The sequence below is a fragment of the Bos mutus genome, chromosome 14 (assembly GCF_027580195.1).
Source record: "Bos mutus isolate GX-2022 chromosome 14, NWIPB_WYAK_1.1, whole genome shotgun sequence".
NCBI classification, from domain to species: domain Eukaryota; kingdom Metazoa; phylum Chordata; class Mammalia; order Artiodactyla; family Bovidae; genus Bos; species Bos mutus.
The window spans coordinates 57,814,825-57,840,037 of NC_091630.1; the positions used below are offsets into that span (position 1 = coordinate 57,814,825).

At 45.6% G+C, this 25,213-nt stretch overlaps 1 protein-coding gene across 3 annotated transcripts in view; it reads right to left on the reverse strand.

Moving 5' to 3' along the window:
* The window catches only part of FAM110B (family with sequence similarity 110 member B), a 145,246-nt gene extending 121,504 nt beyond the window's left edge, over positions 1-23,742 (reverse strand). Inside the window, exons 1-4 of one of the 3 annotated variants that reach the window (XM_070382376.1) lie at positions 23,462-23,742; positions 19,512-19,579; positions 7,580-7,762; positions 4,960-5,101 (exon numbers count right to left, since the gene is read on the reverse strand). In XM_070382376.1, coding sequence (XP_070238477.1) covers positions 4,960-4,966 — 7 coding nt within the window. In that variant the 5' untranslated portion in view covers positions 4,967-5,101; positions 7,580-7,762; positions 19,512-19,579; positions 23,462-23,742. The remainder of the gene's footprint in view (positions 1-4,959; positions 5,102-7,579; positions 7,763-19,511; positions 19,580-23,461) is intronic. The other 2 variants (XM_070382375.1, XM_070382377.1) reach the window with 2 other exon arrangements.
* Positions 23,743-25,213: the final 1,471 nt, after the last annotated feature.

Consider the following 25,213-nt stretch of genomic DNA (forward strand, 5'->3'; position numbering starts at 1 on the left):
CAGGAGGATGCAGTAGAGCTCCTTTTCTGACTGGCTTACTCCACTCAGCACTGTGTCCTCTGGGTTCATTCAGGGGGTAGCAGGTGTCTACTGGGCACTTCTTACTTTTCACGTCACAGGAAAATGGCCTTCAGGATGGAAATGTACAGCCAGGTGCTTCTCACTCAGCAAGGCCACAAAAATGGAGGGGCTGAATATACATTGGGTTTCCTAGTGACTCAATGGTAAAAAATACATCTGCTGATGCAGAAGATGTGGGTTTGATCCCTGGGTCAGGAAGATTTCATGGAGGAGGAAATGGCAACCCACTCTAGTATTCTTGCCTGGGAAATCCCATGGAGAGAGGAGCCTGGCAGGCAACAGATCACGGGTTCACAGGAGTCTGACATGACTTAGTGACTAATAAACAACAAAAAAATATACATCACTGTGTTTACAACAAAAAGAGCCTGACTGCACTGGCCACCTCCAGAAAAACGAGCATCACCAGCCCTGCAGAAAGCTGCTCTCAGTCCCTCTCTCCCTGGTACACCCCTGAAACTGTCAATGCTGGCCCCCTAGCACATGAGCAAGGGGAGCTCTGAGCCAGGCTAGTGGCATGTCTCTAAAATAAGTCAGGGTGCAGTTTCGTAGAGGACTTAACTTTTTTTTTTTGAGGACTTTTTATATTCAATGTCTCCTGTAGGCTATTAATATCTTTAGACCTTTGGGAAATTAATGTCAGTATAAAGGACTGGCAGGGAAAGATTGACACTATGAGTAAACATCAAATTAATGGCTCTATTACATTTAAGGCAGTTCTGCTCTCTTAATGGTAATACTAAATTGCATGGTAAGAAATATAGCTTGCTCCATAAAACAGAGCATTTACTGTATGATCTTTTGTAGCATTTTTTTTGGCTGTTTGGCTCTTTTATGTAAGCCTTACTTTTCAGCTAAATTGCATGTTTCACAAACAGTCTTTGAATTCTTTTATGTCTATCATGTTCTACTCTGAAATCAATGTCCACAATAAAGTAGATGTTAGATAAAATATTACTGGTTGAGCAAGAAGTGATTGATAAAACAATCTAACACATAAAAAATAAATTGATTCATCATCAAAGAAGTGTTTGAATCAGGTAGTATTTATAGCTTGGTGGTTAAAGGTGTCTGTTTTATAGTCAAACCATCAAGATTTGGATCTCAGTTCTGCTTGGGGTTGTTCTGAATTAAATGGCAATACATTTAACACCAGTGATTTGGAACCTGAAAGATGGTAAATAATAAAACACCTTTCAGCCATTAGTACTAGGAATGCCATTGCAATGGACTGAATGTCTTCCCTCAAAATTAATATGTTGAAATCCTGAACCCCAATGTGATGATATTGGGAGGTGGTTAAGTCACGAGGATGGGGCCCTCAGGAACAGGATTCGTGCCCTTATAAAAGAGACCCTAGAGAGCTTCCTTGCACCTTCTGCTAAGCAAGAACTCAGAAACAAGAAGTGTTGTCATGAACCAGAAGCTAGCACTCATGGTACATGGAATCTGCCTACACCTTGACCTTGGACTTCATAGTCCTCAGATCTATGATAAATAGATCTATTCTATTTCTTACTGTCTGAGGAGCCCCTCAAAGCAACCACAAAGCTATGAATGCACTTTATCTCTGAGTCTTTAACTCTTACTGTTCTCTGACCTACATTTGATTAGTCAGTTTCATAAAGGAAAAGGAGTTTGTCTCAGGGCAAGTTTGAGAGAACAATGCTTCATTTTACTTTTTATTCACTTTCAGATATCTTGTTCTGTTGGCAGGTATCAGTAACCAGCGGTGGCTCATTTGAATAGCACAGGTATCACAAATTTCAGTCTTGGGAAAAGGAAAAATTAGAAGAATGTCACTCATACACTCAACTGGGCACTGATCATCTGCCAGTGCTTTCCAGTCAATCCAGGGCCAGAGGGCAAGGGAACTCACTGATTGACTTCTCAGTTTCAGGCATTTACTTTAAGAATGCATATATATGGGTTCCCCTGGTAGCTTAGTGGTAAAGAATCCACCTGCCAATGCAGAAGATACAGGAGATGTGAGTTTGATCCCTGGGTTGGGAAGATCCCTGGAAGAAGGAAATGACAACCCACTCCAGTATTTTTGCCCGGAAAATTCAATGGACAGAAGAGCCTGGCAGGCTACAGTCCACAGGGCCACAAAAGTTGGACATGACTGAGCATACACACACACACACACACACACACACTATTGATACTATGTATAAAATAGATAACTAATGAGAACCTGCTATAAGGACAGAGAACTCTACTAAATGCTCTATAGTGATCTAAATAAGAAGGAAATCCAAGGAAGAGGGGATATATGTATATGCGTGGCTGAGTCACTTTGCTGTACAACAGAAACTAACACAACATTGAAAAGCAACTATACTCCAATAAAAATTAATATTAAAAAAAGGAGGAGACTGCACTCTCCAAGAAGTGAAACAAACAAAATATTATACTTCAATCTACTATTTTATTCATGACTCCTGGAATACAATTTTTCAAATTACAAAATATATAAAGAAATAAGAAACTGTGATCCATAATTAAGAATGAACAGTTAAGAAAAAGAGAATCTCTACTCCATTAATGAAATGAGTAGTTGGGGACTTTAACTATAATAAATATATATATGTTATAAATATATATATATATATAAATATATATAAAATATACATATGTTAAAGAATTTATAGGAAAATAAGTATATAATGGGAGAAGAGATTGGTTATTTTAGGACAGAATAGAAACTCTAAAATAGAACTAAATAAAAATCTAGGGCTAAAAATACAACATTTGAAATAAATTTACTGAGTTGGTTTGTTAATTGGACACTGCAAAAGAACAGGTCAGTAACCTTACATTCTCCAAATTAAACAGAGAAAAAGGACAGGAGAAAAAGAACTAAGTATCAATGATTTGAGAATTCATATCATTTACTGAGATAACAAGTACAGTCATTAGGGAAGAGAAAAGAGAACAATAGGATTAAAATATTTCAAGAACTATGAATAAAATGTACTAAATTTGCAAAAGTCATCCCACCAACCCAAGCAGCTCAATAAATCCCAAACAGGTAAATACCAGGAAAACTAGACCCGTCTATAGGATAGTCTAACTGCTAAAAATAAAACACAGAAACAACTTTTAAAAAGCAAGGAGAAAAAAAAAAGACACACAGCAGAACAAAAATAATGACGCTCAACTTCTCATCAGGGCCCAGGGAAAGAGTGGAACAGCAGAGGGCTTGCCAGCTGGTCCAATGGTTAGGCCTCCACCTTCCAATGCAAGGTTGTGGGTTTGACCCCTGGCAATGGCACCCCACTCCAGTACTCTTACCTGGAAAATCCTATGGACAGAGGAGCCTGGTAGGCTGCAGTCCATGGGGTCGCTAAGAGTTGGACACGACTGAGCGACTTCACTTTCACTTTTCACTTTCATGCATTGGAGAAGGACATGGCAACCCACTCCAGTGTTCTTGCCTGGAGAATCCCAGGGACGGTGGAGCCTGGTGGGCTGCCGTCTATGGGGTCGCACAGAGTCGGACACGACTGAAGTGACTTAGCAGCAGCAGCAGGGAAATAAGGTCCCACATGCCTCATGGCCAAAAAAACAAAAGATCAAACAGAAGCAGTATTGTAACAAATTCAATAAAGACTTCAAAAATTGTTCACATTAAAAAAAAATCTTTAAAAAACAAGGAATGGAATAGCATAGCTAAAGTGCTAAGAGGAAAAATAATGCTGCCAATCTAGAATCCTGTATCTGGCAGAAGTATCCCTCAAAAATGGAGGCAAACGAATGAAGTTTCCAGTTAAATAAAAGCTGAACACTCTGTTCCTAGCAGACCCACACTGCACTAAATGACAGAGAAAGTCCTTCAGGTTGAAGGGAAATAGTACCAAATGGAAAAACTGAAAAATACAGGAAGGGATGAAGAGCACAGAAAAGATAAATGTGGGGATAAATGTTTTTAAAGGTATCTTAAAAAAAAATTTTTTTTTAAAGTTACAAGTGTAACTCAGACTTTAGCTCCATTTTGAGAGATCTGAATGTCCACTTCTTACTCCACGCTGATCTCCATCGGAAGAAAGAGCTTGCACTCCCAAGTGAAACAAAATATTATTTAAAAAGGTATCTGGCTGTAAAGCAATGTATAATAATATGCATGCGTGCCTGTGTGCTAAGTCGCTTCAGTCACATCTGACTCTTTGCGACCCTATGGACTGTAGCATGCCAGGTTCCTCTGTCCACAGGACTCTCCAGGCAAGAATACCGGAGTGGGTTGCCAAGCCCTCCTCCAGGGGATCTTGCCCAACCAGGGATGGAACGTGTGTCTTTTATATCTCCTGAACTGACAGTTGGGTTCTTTACCAGTGAGCCACCTGGGAAGCCCACATAATAATACACGTAGAAGTAAAATATATAACAAGCCTACAAAAGACGGGAAGAAGGTAGAGGACTCAGTCCCTCGACCTGGTCCTGCCCACCTGGCTAGAAGTTCTGTCCAAATCTCTCCCTGACCAGCTCCCCATGGCCAGCCCATCCCTTCGCCTACCAACACCCACCTTTCCCCAAGAGGAAGGAAGATCGGACTGCACTCAGGTGAGACCCTCTTCAGGAAAGCCTCCTTGAGCATGTCGCCTCTCCCTATGCCCTGCACCTGTGTGTCTGCTCATGGCATCCACATCTCCTGGGGGCCCAGAAGCTGGCACCTGGCACATCCTGGCACCAGGAGGCATCTCAGGACAAACTCCCTGGAGTTGGGCAGTGAGCCAGTCTGAGACACTGAAGGATCACCCTTCTGGTGCTTCCCTGGACAAGAAGCTGACCTCTAACCAAAACAAAGAGTATCGGGAAAGGCCCCTGGGGAGGGTGAACTGAGCTCCCCCTAACCCACCAACAGCAGCATCAACCCACCTGCCATCCACCTTGGATGCAGTTCCTCCAGGTGACTGTGGTCCTAGCAACACTTGACTGCAGCCTCCAAGACTCTTGAATTCCCAGAGAAATGCAGCAGTGGGAAACCTTTATCCTTTGGGGCCACTACGTTTTGGGGTCACTGGTTATGCAACAGTAGACAAAACAGATTGCATGTCAACTCCCAGTGTTCTTTGTGCCCAGGGCAATCATTTATCTAAAAGTATCTATTTCGTAGATAAAAAGATCATCAAAAAGGCACAGAGAATACCTGTTCTGGTTCTCTCTGGCCCCACTCACCAAAGAGAAGGCGGATAGCTCAGATTCTAAAATTGTTTAAAAGATACCCTAGTTTCTATTTTGTGAGGTATTTAGATTAAATGGGTCAACTATATAATTAAACCGTAAAAATAGAATGAATTGAATGATATAATAAGAAATAGTTCAACTTTCTATGAGTCAAATTTATTTCCAAATGGGACTTATTTTAATTATAGAATACACATTTTACTAGATGTCACTTTAAATCCTTGTAACTTGGAAAAAAAAAGTTTCAGCTCACTGAGGGCAATTTTACTTAAGGACCTGAGACTAAATTTAGAAACTACCTTCAGTCTATTTATTTAAATTTAATCAATTTAATAGCATCTAACTGACTTTTGTTGAAATAAGAAAAAGTGTTCCAAGAATGTAAACTTTATGTACTCTAAAACAGTTTTTAAAAACAGCCAAGCTGTCTGAAAGGAGGAACTGCATTAACTCAGCTAAAAAAATTAAAAGCCCCCAAATTTGGCGCTTCCTGGGTGGTGCTAGTGGTAAAGAACCCCCCTGCCAATGCAGGAGACAAAAAAGACAAGGGTTTGATCCCTGGATCAGGAAGATCCCCTGGAGGAAGAAATGGCAACCCACTCTAGTATTCTTGCCTGGAGAATCCCCAGGGACAGAGGAGTCTGGCAGGCTACAGTCCATGGGTTTGCAAAGAGTGGGACATGACTGACTGACTTAGCACACAAGACAAGGATGTTATTTCAGAAAAACGTTTTTTAAATCTAAGGCAATAAGTACATTTTCATGGCCCAGAGTCTTGATGTTAATTAACAAACACATCTTATACTGAATACATTTTAAAATATTTTATGAACTCTGAATATGTTCAAGAACATATTTTCATTATAATCATAAATAAAATATGAAGATCGTAGTTTTGCTTTTGAAGGCCTTAAAACGTTTACTAAATGGCACCCCCAAAAGCAAATCATAACTGAATTGATATTTTAACAATGAAAATGCACACAGACTAAAGACAAATGCAAAATGCTTAGAGAAGAACATACACGTCCACAGCTTATTAAACAGCAGTGTTATATTAAAAGTTATCCACTTTGTTTCAGATTCATGGCGAGAAAGTTAGAGCCTGTGACACACAGGTCATCTCCCCTGCCCCAGGGAGAGCTTTTATAACCCTTTCTGTCTTCGCAGCACTTTCCCTACAAGACACCCAACCTCAATCACCAACCCTCCAGGACCCCACAAAGTTGTGTGGTACCTACTACTACTAAGTCACTTCAGTTGTGTCCGACTCTGTGCGACCCCATAAACAGCAGCCCACCAGGCTCCCCCGTCCCTGGGATTCTCCAGGCAAAAACACTGGAGTGGGTTGCCATTTCCTTCTCCAATGTATGAAAGTGAAAAGTGAAAATGAAGTCGCTCGGTCGTGTCCGACTCTTAGCAATACCATGGACTGCAGCCTATCAGGCTCCTCCATCCATGGAATTTTCCAGGCAAGATTACTGGAGTGGGGTGCCATTGCCTTCTCCGTGTGTGGTACCTAGAGAATCTCAAATGAAGCACCTGGCAACCTTTAGATTAAATGCTTCAGGTGGTATGTATCTGTGTATCTGTGTGTCTGTGAGCATGCTCAGTCGCTCAGCCATATGTAACTCTTTGCAACCCCACGGACTATGTAGTCCACCAGGCTCCTCTGTTCATGGGATTTCCCGGCCAAGAATACTGGAGTGGGTTGCCATGCCCTCCTCCAGGGGAGCTTCCCAACCCAGGGATCAAACCCAAATCTCCAGTGTCTCTTGCATTGGCAGGCAGATTCTTTACCACTGAGTCACCTGGGAAGGCCCTCAGGTATTACATCATTTGACTTTTCAAAAATGCTACTGTTAAAGGAATTTGGAATCTAAAATACACACGTTAACTGAATCCAGAAATCGTATGTTTTCCTTTCTTATAACTGAGATGAACACTGGGAAGCCATCATTTGGCTTTGAAAACTGTACAATTGACTGACTATTAACTGAATGGACTGAGGTCTTCATTTCAATTTGCCCAAGCAGGATTTCCTATTTATATATATACTTCTACTTGTATTTTTTGTAAATCATGGTTTTCAAAAGTTAACAGATTTTGACATTATTTAGTACACTGAACTTAATCGTGATGAAATTATATTAGCCAAAATAGAATACCCAAACCTTTGAATAGTCACTTGTGATTATCACAGGTTCTCGATTAAGAACTGCTAAGGAAACACTCAATGCAAAATAATTTAATTCACTAAAGATATCACGGTAGTATTAAAATTTTTTTTCAATGATATTTGTTTACTCACAAAAGAAAAAAAGAGGACTTTGCCCAGATCAGTGGTTTAATAACAGCAGGGACTGTGTTAAAAATGCAAATTCTCAGGGACTTCTCTGGTGGTCCAGTGGCTAAGACTCCATGCTCCCAACGCAGAGGGCCTGGGTTCAATCCCCAGTCAGGGCCCTAGATCCCACATGTTGCAACTAAGACCCTGTGCAGACAAAATAAATAAAAATTAATAGTTTTTTTTTTTTTAATGCAAATTCTCAGGCCTTCCAAAACTCAGTGAATCAGAAACTCTGGGAAGAGACCAGCAACTATTTAACCCTTCAGGCGACTGATGAGCTAGAGTCTGAGAATCATGGCCCAGACACAGGGCTCCTAAAGCCACCTCTGCATCACTGTCATCCCGGAGACCACATGGGCAGCCCCCCACCCAGTTTCCACTCGGATGCTCCAGAATCCCAGGTGTGTAACGGGTTCCACGGTGCGGACCACTGGAGCAGGTGACCCGAAGGGCCTTTCGAGGAAGAACTGTGACACCAAGTTCACCCTGAGAGCTCCCATTCTGCTTGACTCTCTGCCAAGCCAGACAGAAGACAAAAGTGTCGCCCTGCAGCCAGGAGGCCAGGATCTCAATTCACAGATACTCCCGTCCCCAAGAGACACAGGGCCTGGCCTCCTTTCCAGCCGGTAACAAACGCCCCAGGATTGAAGGCCGGCCACTTCGCTCCACTCCTTCTCCATTCACAGGCATTTATCAGTTTATTTTGGTGTTAAAGAGAGGTATAACCTTGTTTTCCAACAACAATGCGCTGCTGAGACAGGGCCCTGAATAGATTCTGTTAAATCTACCGTGGAGCTGGAGCTGACTCTGAGCTTCTGAGCAGGAGGCAACGGACCCAAGATGAGAAGTAAAAAAAAAAGAAAAGAAAAGATGGAACTGGAAATGGCAACCACAAAGGCAGGTTATGGGTGAGGTGGACACAAGTCAGGGTTGGAACACTCTGGGCTCAGCGTGGGGGACAGAGCACTGAGTGTCCACAACCCCTTCTGGACCTCTGCTTGCCTGACCCACCAACAGCTCCTCGAGGCTTGGGGGGGGGGCGGCGGGGCAGAGGGACACCCCAGAGGGATACCCCAGGACATCTTGGGAGAAGCCATGGGCAGAGATCTCCAGCTGGGAAGACAAAGATGGGGAGGCTGACTCCATCCTGCCCCGGGGTTGTGTGGGAGTGGTGAACAGCATGACCCCAAGAAAGGGGAGGCCAGGCCAGGAGGGCAGTGGGGGCCTCTCTGACTGCTCAGAGTTGAGGCAGCCACCCTGGCTCCCTGAGTACAGGCACCAGACCAGCTCTTCCCCTTGCCAGCACCTCAAAGAGGCCATCTCAGCTCCTGACGACCACGTTACATGGGACCGTAGTAACACCACCCTGCAGGCTGTTCTGAGAAAGAAATGAGGTAACCCCAGGGGACCCTGAGCAGCTCTCCAAAGGCACAGGAGCCCAGAGGCCTGCCTGCTGGGTACCGTGACCACCCAAATATGCCCAGAGAGCACCTTGTTCATGGCCCAGAAATCTAATCAAACCCCTCTTTGAGATATTCTACCCAAGAGATAACTAAATTGTAAAAATCGGCCTCATCCCCCTTTACATAGGACTCAACAAGTCTTGTAATTTTGAACAGAAAAAAAAGTAACCTCTAATTTTTTTTCTCATCTACAAAAAAATACATAAATAAACGGAAAGCTGCTCATCGCTGATCTAAGTATTTAATATGAAAGCTTTGATAAGGTCAAATATAAAACTCCTAGCTTCCCAAGGTAAAGAGTTCAAAAAACCAACATCTAAACCAAACATTAAGAAAGCCTCTAGTTTTACTTTAAATTGGCCTTCTTTCCCCAAAAGATGTGAGATACCTTTAAGAAAAAAGAAAATAAAATCAGAGACAAACAGAAAATTAAAAACTTCAGGACTTAGAGAAAATTAAAGCATAGAAACAGGGCAAAATATAGAAGAAACCAGACATAAATTTCTTCTAAGTTGCTATAGTTGAGCTTCATTTCTGCCTAAAGTTTATTGATTGTCATCAAATTATTTGTCTTTTGTGTTTTTGACAAATCTGTAAGCATGTCAAGTGTCGAGCACAGAGGGTAATAACGCAGGACATACTGACTACACCTCCACCAAAACACAGGCAGCGATGTCATATGGCTGCTTCTGGAATATCCTGCAACCCAGCTGAAGAGCAGGACAGACAGGGGGACTGCTGCCTCAGGAAAATGATCTAAGCAGAGTCTAAGATAACTCCACGCCACCTGAATGTGGCCTGCGCCCGCTTCCCACACACATGGAATATCAAAGGTGAGGGAAGCAGGGCTATGGATGGGCTGCATCAACCCTGAAAAGAATTTCCCACAAGCCTCTTAGATTGCTAAGAGCTCAGAAGATCCATGCATGTGTGCATACTCAGTCACTCAGTCGTGTCAGACTCTTTGAGACCCCATGGACTGTAGCCCACCAGGCTCCTCAGTCCATGGGATTCTCCAGGCAAGAATCCTGGAGCAGGTTGCCATTTCTTACTCCAAGGGACTTTTCTGACCCAGAGATCGAATCGGTCTCTTATGTCTCCAGGCATTGGCAGGTGGGTTCTTTACCAGAGCCACCTGGGAAGGCCCAGAAGGTCCATAATTTTCAACCAAAGTTCAAAAAAGCCTGACCAGATGCGGAATCATCCACTTCTATATGGATGCAGCCAAACAGGGACCCAGTGGGCAAAGCCAGAATGATCTTTCAAAAACAGTAGCTTGAAGGTCACTCTAGAGGTCAGGGAGAATGTATCATTAGTCCTCACGCCCAGCACCCAGTCAGCATGGTGCCTGAGCAAACACACCCTCAACACATGTGATGGATGAATGAGCTACCAACCACGGCTGGCGTGGGTAACCTTTTCCAGACTACCCAAACCTGACCGAACTCGACCTCTTAACAAATGACTCTCATTTATGAAACAAGCACTATGGGAAGCCCGAGAGCATCTCCCAGCCTGTTCTCAACACAACCATCAACACAAGTTATTCTGGGAACTGAGTTCAACCAGCCACAGAGGCAGCCACATCATTAAAACAACTTCATGCTCCCTAAACTGTCCTCAAGCTTATCAGAGGAGAACTTGTCTGATCTTCTAGCCTTGTAACCTTACAAAAAACAAATGAGGTTCACTTGGCACGATCTGTTCTTAGCAAAACTATCTTGCCTTTAGTTCTCACTACTTCCTTTCCTACGAGTGCCCAGCCATCTGCTCCACACTATGCTGTAGAATGCTACCAAGGATGTGAAGGAAAAGCCATGAATTGTAGAGTCTAGAACAGCATCCTCCCAGGAAAATGCAATGCAAGTCACAAACGCTAACCATGTATGTCCTTTTACATTTTCTTGTGGGTAACATGCTAAGTTGTTTCAGTCGTATCTGACTCTGTGACCCTATGGACTGTAGCTCTCCAGGCTTCTCTGTCCATGGGATTCTCTAGGGAAGAATACTGGAATGGGTTGCCATTTCCTTCTCTAGGGGATCTTTCTGACCCAGGGATTGAACCTGTGTCTCCTATGTCTCCTGCATTAGCAGGCAGGTTCTTTACCACTAGCGCCACTTCTTGTGGCTATAGCAAAAATTAAAAAAAAAAAAAAAGGTGAAATCATTTTGATAATCTATTTTACTTATAAAATTGATCATATATTTTAATAATACTATATTAGCCATCCAAAACAGGTGAAATTATTTTGACAATATATTTTATTTATAAGCTTGATAATATACTTTAACGATAATATATTATCTGTCCAAAATAGTATCACATAAACATGTAATATAAAAATTATTCATGAACTATTTTACATGTTTTTTCCAAGCAAATCTTCAAAATGTGATATTTTATGCTTGGAGGATATTACGATTGAGGCCAGCCACCAAGCCAGTACCCAGAAGTCACGTGCGACCAGCGGTCAACACACTGGACAGTGCAGGGCTAGAATCTCTTGGCATTTTCTGAAGAATCGGGGCATTTAATTCTGGCATCTCTTGTCTTCTCCATAATGTCTCAGGATATTATCAATAGTGGTGTCTTCATCCTATCTTCAAATTTCCCCTGCACCGGAGAGGCCCTTGGCCTTGATCTTGAGATGCAAACCACCCTCAGGGCAGCAGAGTGGACTCGGACACAAGCAGATACTCACATAAAGCTGTGAGATACAATTCCTGTCCCTCCACTGAATCCTACAGTAGCGATAAGGCAGAGACATACTTTTACGCCTTTGCATTCAAGTTACTTGGGCTTCCGAGGGGGCTCAGCAGTGAAGAACTTGCCTGCCAAGGCAGGAGACCCAAGAGATTTGGGTTCGGTTCCTGGGTTGGGAAGATCCCCTGGAGAAGGAAATGGCAACCCACTCCAGTATTCTTGCCAGGAAATCCCACGGACAGAGGAGTCTGGCGGGCTGCAGTCCATAGAGTGGCAAAGAGTCAGACACGACTGAGTACGAATGCGTGCATTCAAGTTACTTGAACATCACAAAAGGTGTGATTGTTTATTCTGTTTTTTTATTTAGACCACATGAGGTCAAGGAAAATAACTAAAGTTGAGACATAACAGAGCCTTTTAGGATGATCAGGAGGGCATAAAGTAGAGAGAGGAAGCAGCAGATACAGTGCCAGGCAAAGCCCAGGGAAGTGGCTGCAGAGGCCCCAGGGCCAAGGCAGGGCAGCCCTGGATGGTGGGTTAACAAGACTTTGTCCTAGGCACTTGAGTGGGGCCTAGGGTAGCCAGGCAATGTGACAAGCCAGTGACACAGCTGATTCAGAGGGAGCACAGTGGAGGCAGGAAAGGGAAGACGGTGGAGGCAGGGCCATCAGTCAGAGAGGAAAAGAGGACCAAGGTCTAAGCTGTGGGGGAAGGCACACCAGGAGCAGGGGAGATTATCTCAGAGTCAGATGGAGGGGGAAACCCAGAGAGGATGTCAGAGGGGACTAGGGTCCTCACTGCAGGATCAGGGTGATGGTGAGCTCCAAGCATCAGCTGGCAGGAACATGGATGGGCTGAAGAATACTGGCCAGACTTCTGCCCTCAGTCCGGAGGCCTCTCCCGCTCAGCTGAGCGGGGGACTCCGGTCAGGCGCAGCCTCAGCTCAGATGCAGTGGGGGGCAGGAGATGGAGGGGAGAAGTCACCCCTTCCCAAAGGCGAGCTTTTCGTGGCTCTCACACAGTCGCTTCATTAGATCACAAAGCATTAAACATCTATGAGCACAGACAAAAGCTGTCTTGCTTACTACTAGGTTTGCTATTTTAGGTTTGAGGAATTTACCCTCTTAACAGTAGAGGGAAGTTTCTTAAGGGAGTTTTGCTACTTTTCAAAATGCAAGAAAAAAAATAGCTTTTGATACAATATTCCCTCGGTATTACTTTTTGTTCAAAGAGGGGATGGAGGGGTCAAAAAGTAACTGTGAAAAGAAAAAGGGACGAAGCTTTACTTTTTTCTCTTGTAAAGACGAATCTGTGCTTTGTGGATGCTGCATCCCCCATGCCAAGTGAGCAACACTGTGATGCGTGTGACCCCAGTCACATGGACACTTTCTACGAGGACAACAGGGCATTTCAGATGATGGACACGGCTGGAAGAGGTCACGTCAGTTCTCCCACGATGGGCAGGAACTTGGAGGCAGAACTAGGGAAAGGAAGTTCTAAGAGACGGCTGAGATGAAGATGAAGCTCTATAGGAGGTGGCCCAGAGGCTCAGAGCCACTAGAGCTTCAAGCAAGACAAGTGAAATCCACCCCACCGGGGAGCATTCATGGTCCCTGGTAAACAGCAGGCACTCAAGCATACATGAGTATGGGTGCCACACCACTGGATTCCAAGGGCTACAAAGAAATGAAGTGGTGTCCGTCACTATTGACACCACTGGTTACCACATCAGTCGCATCTGACTCTTTGTAACCCCATGAACTGTCGCCAGCCAGGCTCCTCTGTCCATGGGATTTTCCAGGCAAGAATACACCCAAGCCAGGTGATGCTTGGAGCTCACCATCACCCGATCCTGCAGTGACGACCCCAGCCCCCTTTGACATCCTCTCTGGGTTTCCCCCTCCATCTGATTCTGAAATATCTCCCCTGCTCCTGGTGTGCCTTCCACCGCAGCTCAGGTCTTAGTCTGCTCTTCCTCTCCAGCTGATATCCCTGCCTGGGCCTTCTTCCCTTTACTGCCTCCACTACGCTTCCTTCTCCAGTGGATCCCAGGTCTTCCCGACCCTGGGATCCAACCCACATCTCTTGTGTCTCCTGCATTGGCAGGTGGGTTTGTTACCCCAGCACCACCTGGTACGCAGGTACTGTATCAGTTAGCCAAAATCTGAGCACTGGTTTTGGAAAACAGCTCAGTAAGGCCTGGCATCCAGGTCCTAACGGTGGAACATGGAAGGAGAAAAGATTTTAGCTCTATTTACCTTTGGCCTCAGCCAGTCTCATCTAAGGGGATTAGGATTCTAGACAAAACTCTTTTCTGGAGTTTCATAAAGACCCTAAAGTCAACCTACTGGAATCTGCTAAGGCTGCACCACCTGATTGCAAGGGCTACCCACCACAGTCAAGGTTCCCAGGCTTGGTACCAAAGTGCTGTTGTGGTCATTTCTAGTCTCAAACCAACTCATGATCCAGACAGGAGCAGATAAGGAACCTCAGGAAAGCCCAGACCATTCTAAATGAGTCGATCTAAATGTGAGCTCTGGGAGAAATGAGTACGTTTTGGTTATATGCGACTGATCAGTTGTTGCCCTCCCCAGTGTAGGTGGCCTCGTCTCATTGGTGGAGGACCTGAATCCCACAAGGCAGGTGAGGGGATGAGATCTCTCTGTACCTGGCTGAGCTGAGACCCAGTCTCCCATACCCTCCCACGGGGGCTGACCCCTTGTCTCTGCTGCGGTTCCTGCTGCAAACAAAACATTCTAAAACTTCTCAGCCTGCAAAACCCCAAGAGCCAATTTATTACAATAAACTTCGTTGAGATCAAGATTGAGATCCTATTGGTTCTGCTTCTGTGGAGAACCCAGACCAATATAAGGTATACGTGAATAGTCAGTACTATCTGGTAAAATGAAAAATCCAAAGTAATATGAAGGTCCTTAAGACCTAATGTACAGCACAGGGAACTCCACTCAATGTCATGTGGCAGCCTGGATGGGAGGGGAGTTTGTGGGAGAATGGGTACATGTAAACGTATGGCTGAGTCCCTTTGCTGTTCACCTGAAAGCATCACAACATTATTTGCTAATCGGCCATATTCCAGTGCAAAATAAAAAGTTAAAAAAAATTAAATAAAATCAGAAAGGTAAATTTCAGTGATAAATATAAAACTTTGGGGGTAGGAGAGTTGTTCATCTAACTGAGAGCACCCCTTTCTCCTGTCCTCAGGTATAAGATATTATTCCATTTTAAGCCACTGAGGGATAAGGGCTTTATATTTTAAATTGCGAGCTAATAGACGCTCTTTTTCTCATCTAAATAAATACATAAATAAAATGAAGATCCTTAAGTATTCCTGAGACAAAATGTATAAGAACACGTGATAACGTCTTGGTTTGCTTAATTAAAAGGCCTTAGGGTGTGGTCTCTTGATCATGAACTCAACTCACTTCAACACCTTTAGGAAAAGAGCCAGAGAAACTACAGAGCTTTTCAAAAGCTGAATGCTTCGCGCTGAGATTCTACTGGAAAAGGCACACGGAAATAGCAATGGAGGATTAACAACCGAAGAGGTTCGGATGTGTGTCTGTGGATTCTGAAAGGAAAAATTCCTGTGGGAGAAATCCAATAAGCACACCTGACCAGGTGAGCTGGAACCCTTCATGCTGCAGTGAGGGCAGGGCAGCTCCTACCTGGGGAAACGTGGCCGCTGCAAAGCTCACGGTGAGCACGGGGGTTACAGCTGGAGAAGTGTAACCCTACTCAGACTACCTGCCATGCATAGGACTCCGGGGGCTTCCCAGGTGGCCCAGTGGTAAAGAATCTGTCTGCCAATGCAGGAGACACAGGAGAAACGGGTTTGAGCCCTGAGTCAGGAAGATCCCCTGGAGGAGGAAATGGCAACCCACTCCAGTAGTCTTGATTGGGAAATCCCTGCAACAGAGGAGCCTGGTGGGCTACAGTGCATGGGGTCACAAAGAGTCAGACATGACTGAGCACGCACACACCCATGCATGGGACTCCCATCACTTGTATGGAAAATTTGCTTAAAACCAAATTCCAAGGACTTCCCTGACGGTCCAGGGATAAGAATCTGCCTTGCAAGGCAAGGGATACCAGTTTGATCCCTAGACTGGGAAGGTTCCACATGCCGTGAGCAGCAAAGCCCGTGTGCCACAACTACTGAGCCTGTGCTCTAGAGCCCGAGAACTGCAGCTGCTGAGCCTGCTACTATTGCAGGCCCTAGGCTCTGCAGTGAGAGAAGCCACTACAGTGAGCAGTCTGCACACCACAACCAGAGAGAGCACCCGCACAGCAACGAAGACCCACCACAGCCAAAAAAAAAGAATTCCAAACAACGCAGGTAGACTCCACATATCCTCCAGCATGACCTAACAGAATATTTCAACTTCCCCCAGAAGATAGATTTTATACAACTCTGTAATACTCCCCTACAAGAGTTGTAAATATAAATTCACTAACAAGGATTAGAAAAATAATCTCCGTTAAATTACAGAACAAGTTATGAGACAGCCAGTCTATCCCCTGAAAGATGGTGGCCACTTTGACCAAAAACTGTAAGAAGGCTGATTAGACATCGAGTCTTATTGTAGGTTAAAACAAAGCCTACAGGAGCTGGGAAGAGCACCCAGGACTAGCTGAATTCCAGACCACCACAATGATTTCTCTTCTTCCTTCAAGATCACTGAACAAGAACAAAACTCACCAGGAAGAAAAAACGTCTGATTCTTAAAATCACAACATTCCAATCAGTGATCATTTGAGTGAGCACTGGCCGGAGATGGACTAAAAGGATTTTAAAAATCCCCAACTCATAGTCAAGTGTACAGAGAACCTCCCAACTCACCTTGTTCTAACTATGTAGTCAAAACAGAAGCACTGTCAGGGGTCACTGGTATTTCCCAACACCACTGAGTTCCCAGTTTCCAACTGTCCATTTCTGATGGAAACGGTGGCCCCCTGAGAGCCAGGGATTGGAAGATGATTAATAGTTTTCACGTGGGTGAGTAAACAGGCTCACCCATCTAGGATGGTTGGAGGGTTTGCACGAGAATTTGAAAATATCCTTGCATTTTATGTGCTAAACTTCACCCAAAGACTACAGTCAACAAGCAAACACTAGGAAAGATGAAATATTCTTATTTCCAAAATGATTTCCTTTTCAAAAAAATACAAAAACATAGCATCAAAATCAGTGAAGCAAGAAAAGCCATTATAATGGATACAGCATCACCAGTAACAAAATATGACTTAGAAATGGGAGGAATAACCCATGATCCAGAGGGCTGACCGGGCAGGTTCACCAGGCTGCCAGCTCCACCCTGATTCCAATGCCAGCTTCCCAGGGGGCAGAGCAGTGTGATGTGTGACAGCCCGGTCCCTTGTATAGCAGGCACACTTCCCCACCACATTTCCTGATGTGCTTTATAGAAGGAGAAGGGTGCCTATAAGCTGGTATATCAGGTATTAAGTAATCAGCCTCTGGTGACATTTGCTGGAAGATGAAGCAGGTGACACCCTCTGAAATGCAAAACCACAAGCAGTTCCACAGTCCCAAGAAACCCATATTTCCAGATAGAAATTTTCCCTCTTCCCCAACTTGCATCCCCAAAGTCCTCTCTGAAGGCTGGCTTGGAGCCTGCTTGCTGGATCCCAGAATTCTACTGCTGGTCTGGAAGGCCCATCATTGCAGCCAAAAAAACAGTCAGAGAAGAGCCCTGCTATCCTTTGGGTCCCATGGGAAGGACCCGTTGTCAGCAGTGTCACCTGCATAGCCAGTAGGTAAATAAGCCTCGTCCCAGGCCCTGTGGACACAGCAGTCCTTGCAACAGTGACCTGCTCAACCTGGAGAAACACACTTATAATAACAACAACAACACATACACAATTTCCCTTAGGAATGAGCTGAAGAAAATACCACGAGACTGGGGGCCAGAGAGTGGCTGGAGAAGGAGGGACCTTAGCTTCAGCAGTCGGGGTGAGCCTCTCAAAAAGAGACTCTCACGCTGTGACTTGTGTAATGAGAACCCTCAAGACGGATGCAGGGACAGATGACATCCAAGAGGTGGTAACCCCCGACACCAACCAAGCTCCACGGACAGCTGGCTAGTATGCCAGCACCATCCTCCTTAAACCCCCCAATGATCCCCTAAAGTGGGTCCCACAGTTTCTCATCTGATAGATCAGGAAACTGAGGTTCCCGAAGCCTGAGGAACACGCTCAGCCCATAGAGCCAATCTTTAAACCCACACCGGGTCCATGAGCAAGGCGCCCTCTCCCAGCCTCTCAGGGACCCGCTTACTGGTTTGCTGGCTCACGGTTATTTGGCCTGGTTATCCAAGCCCTCGCCCCGCCCTGCTCCCAGTGACAGAGAGAAACAAAGCTCGGAGCTCCCAGGGGATGTGCTGCCCACTCTGAATGAGCACACAGTGTCTGTGTGTCCCCTTGAGCTTGGCAGATCCAGATTGTCCCAGTTCCCTTGATTCTCTGACATCCACAGTCTGCAGTCCACCTGCGGGAACATTATCTGCAAATGCCTTCTCACGCGGTTGTGAAGCAGCAGAAAGTCACTTACAAGGGATGCAGTTTTCTACACCAGCTTCCAATCCAGAGGTAAGAGATCCCTCTACACAGCCCCTCCTCCCAGATCCTTCCAAATAACAGAATTCAACTCATATCATGCAGGCGCAAATAAAACTGAAATACAAATCAGCAGGCCCTCTCAGCCTGGTCTCCAGAAAAGACCAGATTTCACCAAATCTAAGGCAACTCTATTTTCCAGTGTTGACATCTGAAATGAGGATCCACGTCATAGCGGGTCCTTACAGGCAGAGCTTAATGGGAAGTTTGCTTTCTTTCTCAATGGTGTACACAGCAGTGACACATCTTAAGAGCAATACTGTGTCAAAGTGTTAACCGCTCAGTCGTGTCCGACTTGTTGTGACCTGGTGGACTGTAGCCCACCAGGCTCCTCTGTGGGATTCTCCAGGCAAGAATACTGGAGTGGATAGCCATTCCCTTCTCCAGGGGATCTTCCCAACCCAGGAATCGAACCCTGGTCTCCCATGCTGCATGCAGATTACCATCTGAGCCACCAGGGAACAGTGTGTCAGGTGAGCAGAAATTCAACATATCTCCTCTGCTTTCCTTGCAGCCCAGTTGGTACTGGTCACCATGAGGTGGGCACACTGAACTGCCAACCTGAGAATGAGAGCGAGTCTCACCCTCCAGCAGGACCCACTGCATACAGAATAAAGAGAAACTCCCCCCTCCCTCACCCTGGGTCCTCAAGGAAGGCCCTGCTCACCTCCTCTGCTACTGTCCCCTGTTCCTCACAAAGGTCACGGGGCCTTTGCACAGGCTGTCTGTCTTCTCGGCCCAGAGACCTTCCAGAGGTTGCTTCTTTTTCTCACATAATGTCTCCACTCAATCAGCCTCCATGAGGTCCTCAGATATGAATGCCACCCTCAGTCTTGACTGCAATTATTACTGCTTCAAATTAGCTTTTCAGTTACTTGTTTACTTCATCTATTTTGTCCCACTTTACACCAGAATCCCTCAATGAGGCAGGGACCTTGTCTTTCCTGGGCACTACTTATCTCCAGGACATGCCACACAAAGAACCCTCTATAAATATCTGTTTAATATAGCAATCATAATAGAAGAAATTACTAAACTACATTATTTCACATAATTACTTTATTTTCATTACCTTCCAGTCAATGGGACCAAAAAAACGCTGCCAAGAAGAGCTATTTTGAAAGATATCAGTGATTCTTCCTGAAAAAGACAAAAAAGATGAAAGTAACTTCTAACAGGGCCCTGAGCGGGGCGGGAAATGCTTTGCATTACAACCTAACTACTCCAAAATTTCCCATATGCTTCCAAACTGTAATTTTAAAAGCTTTACCTGGAAATGGACAATTCCAAAACCCACTGATCTTGCTCTGATGTATAAAACACAGTACAGAATTCTTATAATTTTTCTAGAAATCTGTTTGCCAAATGACGTATTGTTTCCTTGGGCTGAGTTTTCACCTTTGAACTTCTCCCTAAAGTGTTTATAATGTTCAAATTCCATCTTTAGTGCCAGTTCCACTTTAGAATTGTTTAATCATACTGGAAAAAGGAAGCAATTTGCTTCACCTACTAATGTTTCCTTAAAAAAAAATTAAAAACAAGTCTCATGTCTTTAAATGCTGTGTTCTTACGTGATTATCCTTAGGGGACTCAAACTGCAAAAAGTTAAAAATGTGAAAATCACTCCCAGGCCTTTCTCACAAGCAGGAGGGAATCAAACATGTCAGAATAAGAGAGAAGATGTATGATTTAACTTCAAGAATTTTGTATCACATAAAGACAGTCCAGAAACAAACCTGGGTTTAAAAACAACGAAAGTGTATTCTGCAATACATTTCCTCGCTGGTATCTAATGACTTGAACTAATTGTTTGGACCATGACATCTATGAACAACAAAACGCTAAATTTCCTTACTACTGTTCACCAAAATCTTCCACACAAATCACTCCATAGCTTATCCCAACAAAATTTAGAATCAATACTACATTTATGTGTATGCATGCGTGCGTAGTTGTCTCTGACTCTTTCAGACCTCATGGACTGTAGCCCGCCAGGCTCTCTGTCCATATTTCCCAGGCAAGAATACTGAAGTGGGTTGCCACTGCCTTCTCCAGATGATCTTCCCGACCCAGGGATTGAACCTACTTGCATTGGCAGGTGGATTCTTTACCACTGAGCCACCAGGACACAGGCACACCTGGGTTAAAACTGCAGCTTTGCTTCTCCGGAGCTCCATGACTCAGCCAGGTCACTTAGCCTCACCTGAAGCAAGGAGATAACAGCAAGGACCCTGTGCTGCCGGAGTTTAGAGGATGCAGCGTCATTTGCCTGGAACTCAGCCAGTCCCCACGCTGGCCAGAGAGATAATCCTCATTACAATCCAGAACCCCCTCGTTCCTGCGCTACCTCCTCTGCTCAGTGCTGTACTAAGTGGAGTGAATATATTTTTCGTGGATGAGTCATGCCTTTGCAGAGCTCCAGAGGCTTCAGCCTGAATTTCAATTCTTGCAGCATTGTATGGAGTGGCAGAATGACAGTAAAAACCAGAATACACGAGAATTCACTCTAGTAAGTGGCTGTCTTAAAGTCAATAAGTGAGTAGGTTTCTTATTTGTTTTTCTCTCCTAGGAGTTGAGTGTTGAGGAGAAAAAGAAAAAAGCCCAGGTTTGCTGAGAGATCCTCTAGGCTCAGAATGATCAATCTTCCTCTGTTAGGGGAAAAGAAGAGTCCAGGGTACAGTCAACTAAATCAAATTCTGGCCGACAATGTTTGTCTTAACACCTGGAATACCTAGAATTATTCTTAACACCTGGAATTTTTCAGAGAGAAAAATTTGGCCAATAGTTGTAAAAAGCTGAAAATGCAAAGACCAAACTTTTCTTAAAAGTCTATTCCTAAGAAGATTGTTAGAAGGTATCAGTGCAGAAAGAGTGTATTTTGGGGAGAGGACGAGAAACAAAACTGAGAAAGGAATCCCTCCTCCAACTCCATTGGATCACACTCGTCAGCCCACCAGCACCAGTCACAGCACCATCTACTGCCACATGGTCCCCACAGCAGCCCAGCTCTGCAGGCCCCACGAGTTAACATTGAGCTTGGCTTAAGCTAAGAAAACTATTTAGGAATGAAAAAGATGTCACTTCAAAGTTAAAAGTGGTGAGTAGGGGGGAAACCCCAAAATGAGGGTTAACTCCTAACAATCTTTTCAAATATCTAGGTAACAGACATCATCTTTCTGTTATGAACACATGATCATTAAGCCACTTTGATTTTTCTTTGCTAGTTACACTAGCAGATTTTACTCCGCAGATTTTAAAGCACGGATAAGAATTATGTGTTCTGGCTGATGTAGATATAAAGGGTACACGTATTTATCTTTATTACCTTTTGACACAGTGCGAACCACCTAACTGCTGTGGTAGCAGCCACAAGGAATTGAAAGTATGATTCTAAACCTACAGAACAAGGGGGTTCAGGATGGGGATCAGAGCCCAGGTTTCTCCTAATGTCTAGGCTTCTCCCTAGACAAGGAGGCCCTTAAGGATAATGAGGTCTCATGAAGTGTGCCTGTATATGAGCATGTGCAGAACTGTGTTCTCATTCTGAGATCTGCTATATCTCATGTATAAGAACACATACAACAGCCTGTCATAAGCAAAACAACCCAACCTCAATCCTGATCTAAAACTAAACCGCAGACATAAAACAGACCATAAATTAAAAGATCGGGAATTAAAACAACCATTTTCCATAGAGAAAAAAACATATCGACTGATAATAAAAATTATAAATAAAACCAGCTGACACTTCCCTAGCACCACGTCCCGGAGGGCACAATGCTAAGCTCTTTACAGATTATCAGGTTGTCAAAATACCATCTATAGTAATGGCACAGATTAAATACCATAGGGCAAGTCGATGGAGTGTTAACTCAAGGAAGAAGGCTGGCTTACCAGAAAACCCTTATGTCAGAATAACTGTACTTAAGAAATAGCTCATTGGAATGACTAGGAGTGGTGACGTCGCAAAATAAGTACAAGTTAATTCGGGTATTTTCCATGGAACGACTCTAAGTGTAAATTGGAAGGAAAAGGCTAAATAAATAACTTGAACTCCAACAGGGGAAATGAAGAAAATGGAAGTCGTTTACAGTCATTTACTATTTATACTGCAAAAAATGCTTACTCTACTATCCGCCTCCTCAAAATCAGACCAGCGCGCAGCCCTGACCATACCAGCCACGCAGTGTTGTTACATTTGTGTGCGAGGTTGTGAACAGGACGTGGCCGGCAGGAAAAACACAAAGTTAGCTCCTATCTCGGGCGGGAAAGAAAGCCTGCTTACTTTTTGCGGCTCAATAAAGCTGAACACCAACTCTTAAGGGTTAAAAAACCGGGCATCAGGTGCTCGCTTTCCGCTCTGCGGAGGGATTTGAGCTCACGGCGAAGTTCCCTCGCTTCCCTCCCGGCCTGCACCCTGCAGGAGAGCTGTCACCGCCCGGGTCCCCCACCACCAGCAGCAGAGCCCCTAGGAAGCGCGCTCGGCAGCCGGGCTCCCAGCTCCGCGGGTGATGGGGAGCCAGCGCGCCAGGGGTCACTTAATTCTATTTCAGATCTGAACGCTTTCAAAGAAAGTCCAGACAATTGAGACCACGAATGGGGCCCGAGGGGGTCCCCCAAAACAAACTTTCGGGGCCTCGGAATCTGCATATCTTGCAGGAATTCCCAGCCCACGAGGAAAAGAGACCGATACTCGCAAAGTACTCAGGACCAGAGATGAGAGGCCGAGCGGGGGGGCCCTGGACGAGGGGGTCCCGGGAGGAGCGCCTACCCGCGCGCCCAGCTCGCCGGGCCCCGGCTCCGGCCTCCAGCCAACCCCCGGCGCGCGGCGAGCTCGCGGCCCGGAACGCCGGCCGGGGTCGGTCCGGGCCACGCGGCCCGCGCGCCCCGTTGAACCGAGACCCAGGCTTGGCGGGAGCTGCAGGGGCGGACCCAGCTGCTCCGCGGCCGCGCGCAGCTTCGGCGTTGTGCGCGATCGGGGCGCGGCTCTGCCCCCCAACTCGGCCCCCGGCCCAGCCTTACCTCGGCCGCGCTCCCCTGTGCGGCTCGAGCCGGGCACCGGGCTCCGGGGACGGCGGGGAGAAGGAGTCGAGGCCCGCGAGGGACGGGGGCCGGGCCGCCGGGGCCACCGGAGGGCAGAGCGAGGGACTGGGAAGGCCACGGGGTCCGGGGCGCGAGGCGTTGGGGGGCCGAGCTGGCGGCGGCCGCGGCGGCTCGGTCTGAGCCGAGTGGGAGGGCTCCGGCTGCCAGCGCCAGGGAGCGAGGGAGGGAACTTGGAGCGACTTGCCGCGGCCGGGAGCGCGTGTCCCCGCCGGTGTGCACGCCCCCGAGCGCCCCGCCCCCGGCCCCACCCCTCCCGCAACCTCCCCTTCTAGCACCTCCCCCAGATCATCCCCACCCCTCACTCCCATCTCAGCGCCCCCCCCACGCTCCGCCTCCAAAGCGCTCCTGCATTGGCCCCCCACTCCCTCCGGGTTGGAGAAGCGCTGGATCTTAACTGCCAGGAAACCCCAAACCTGGAGCCTGTTCTGTGAGTGTGAGAACTCGCCAGTCCACCTACCTAGATGTTGGTGCCTGACAACATTCTCTATTGACTAACTTTCATCTACTCAGATACACCCTCTCAATATTTGTAAACTAAATTTCTGAAGGCTTTTTTTTTTGGTTTGTTGGTTGGTTTTGTTTTGCTTTTTTAATTTTTTTATTTAATTTTTATTTGAGTGTGGTTGCATCTCCTGTATTGGCAGGCGGATTCTTTCCCACTGAGCCACCTGGGAAGATCTCAATACATAGGTTCTTCATAATGTTCTATTAGTTTCTGCTCTACAGCAAAGTGAATCAGCTATCAGTTCAGTTCAGTTCAGTCGCTCAGTCGTGTCCGACTCTTTGAGACCCCATGAATCGCAGCACGCCAGGCCTCCCTGTCCATCACCAACTCCCGGAGTTCACTCAGACTCACATCCATCCAGTCAGTGATGCCATCCAGCCATCTCATCTTGTGTCGTCCCCTTCTCCTCCTGCCCCCAATCCCTCCCAGCATCAGAGTCTTTTCCAATGAGTCAACTCTTCGTATGAGGTGGCCAAAGTACTGGAGTTTCAGCTTTAGCATCATTCCTTCCAAAGAAATCCCAGGGCTGATCTCCTTCAGAATGGACTGGTTGGATCTCCTTGCAGTCCAAGGGACTCTCAAGAGTCTTCTCCAACACCACAGTTCAAAAGCATCAATTCTTCAGCACTCAGCCTTCTTCACAGTCCAACTCTCACATCCATACATGACCACAGGAAAAACCATAGCCTTGACTAGACGAACCTTTGTTGGCAAAGTAATGTCTCTGCTTTTGAATATGCTATCTAGGTTGGTCATAACTTTCCTTTCAAGGAGTAAGCGTCTTTTAATTTCATGGCTGCAAGTCACCATCTGCAGTGATTTTGGAGCCCAAAAAAATAAATTCCATCTATTTGCCATGAAGTGATGGGACCAGATGCCATGATCTTCGTTTTCTGAATGTTGAGCTTTAAGCCAACTTTTTCACTCTCCACTTTCACTTTCATTAAGAGGCCCTTTAGTTCCTCTTCACTTTCTGCCATAAGGGTGGTGTCATCTGCATATCTGAGGTTATTGATATTTCTCCCAGCAATCTTGATTCCAGCTTGTGCTTCTTCCAGCCCAGCGTTTCTCATGATGTACTTTGCATATGAATTAAATAAACAGGGTGACAATATACAGCCTTGACGTACTCCTTTTCCTATTTGGAACCAGTCTGTTGTTCCATG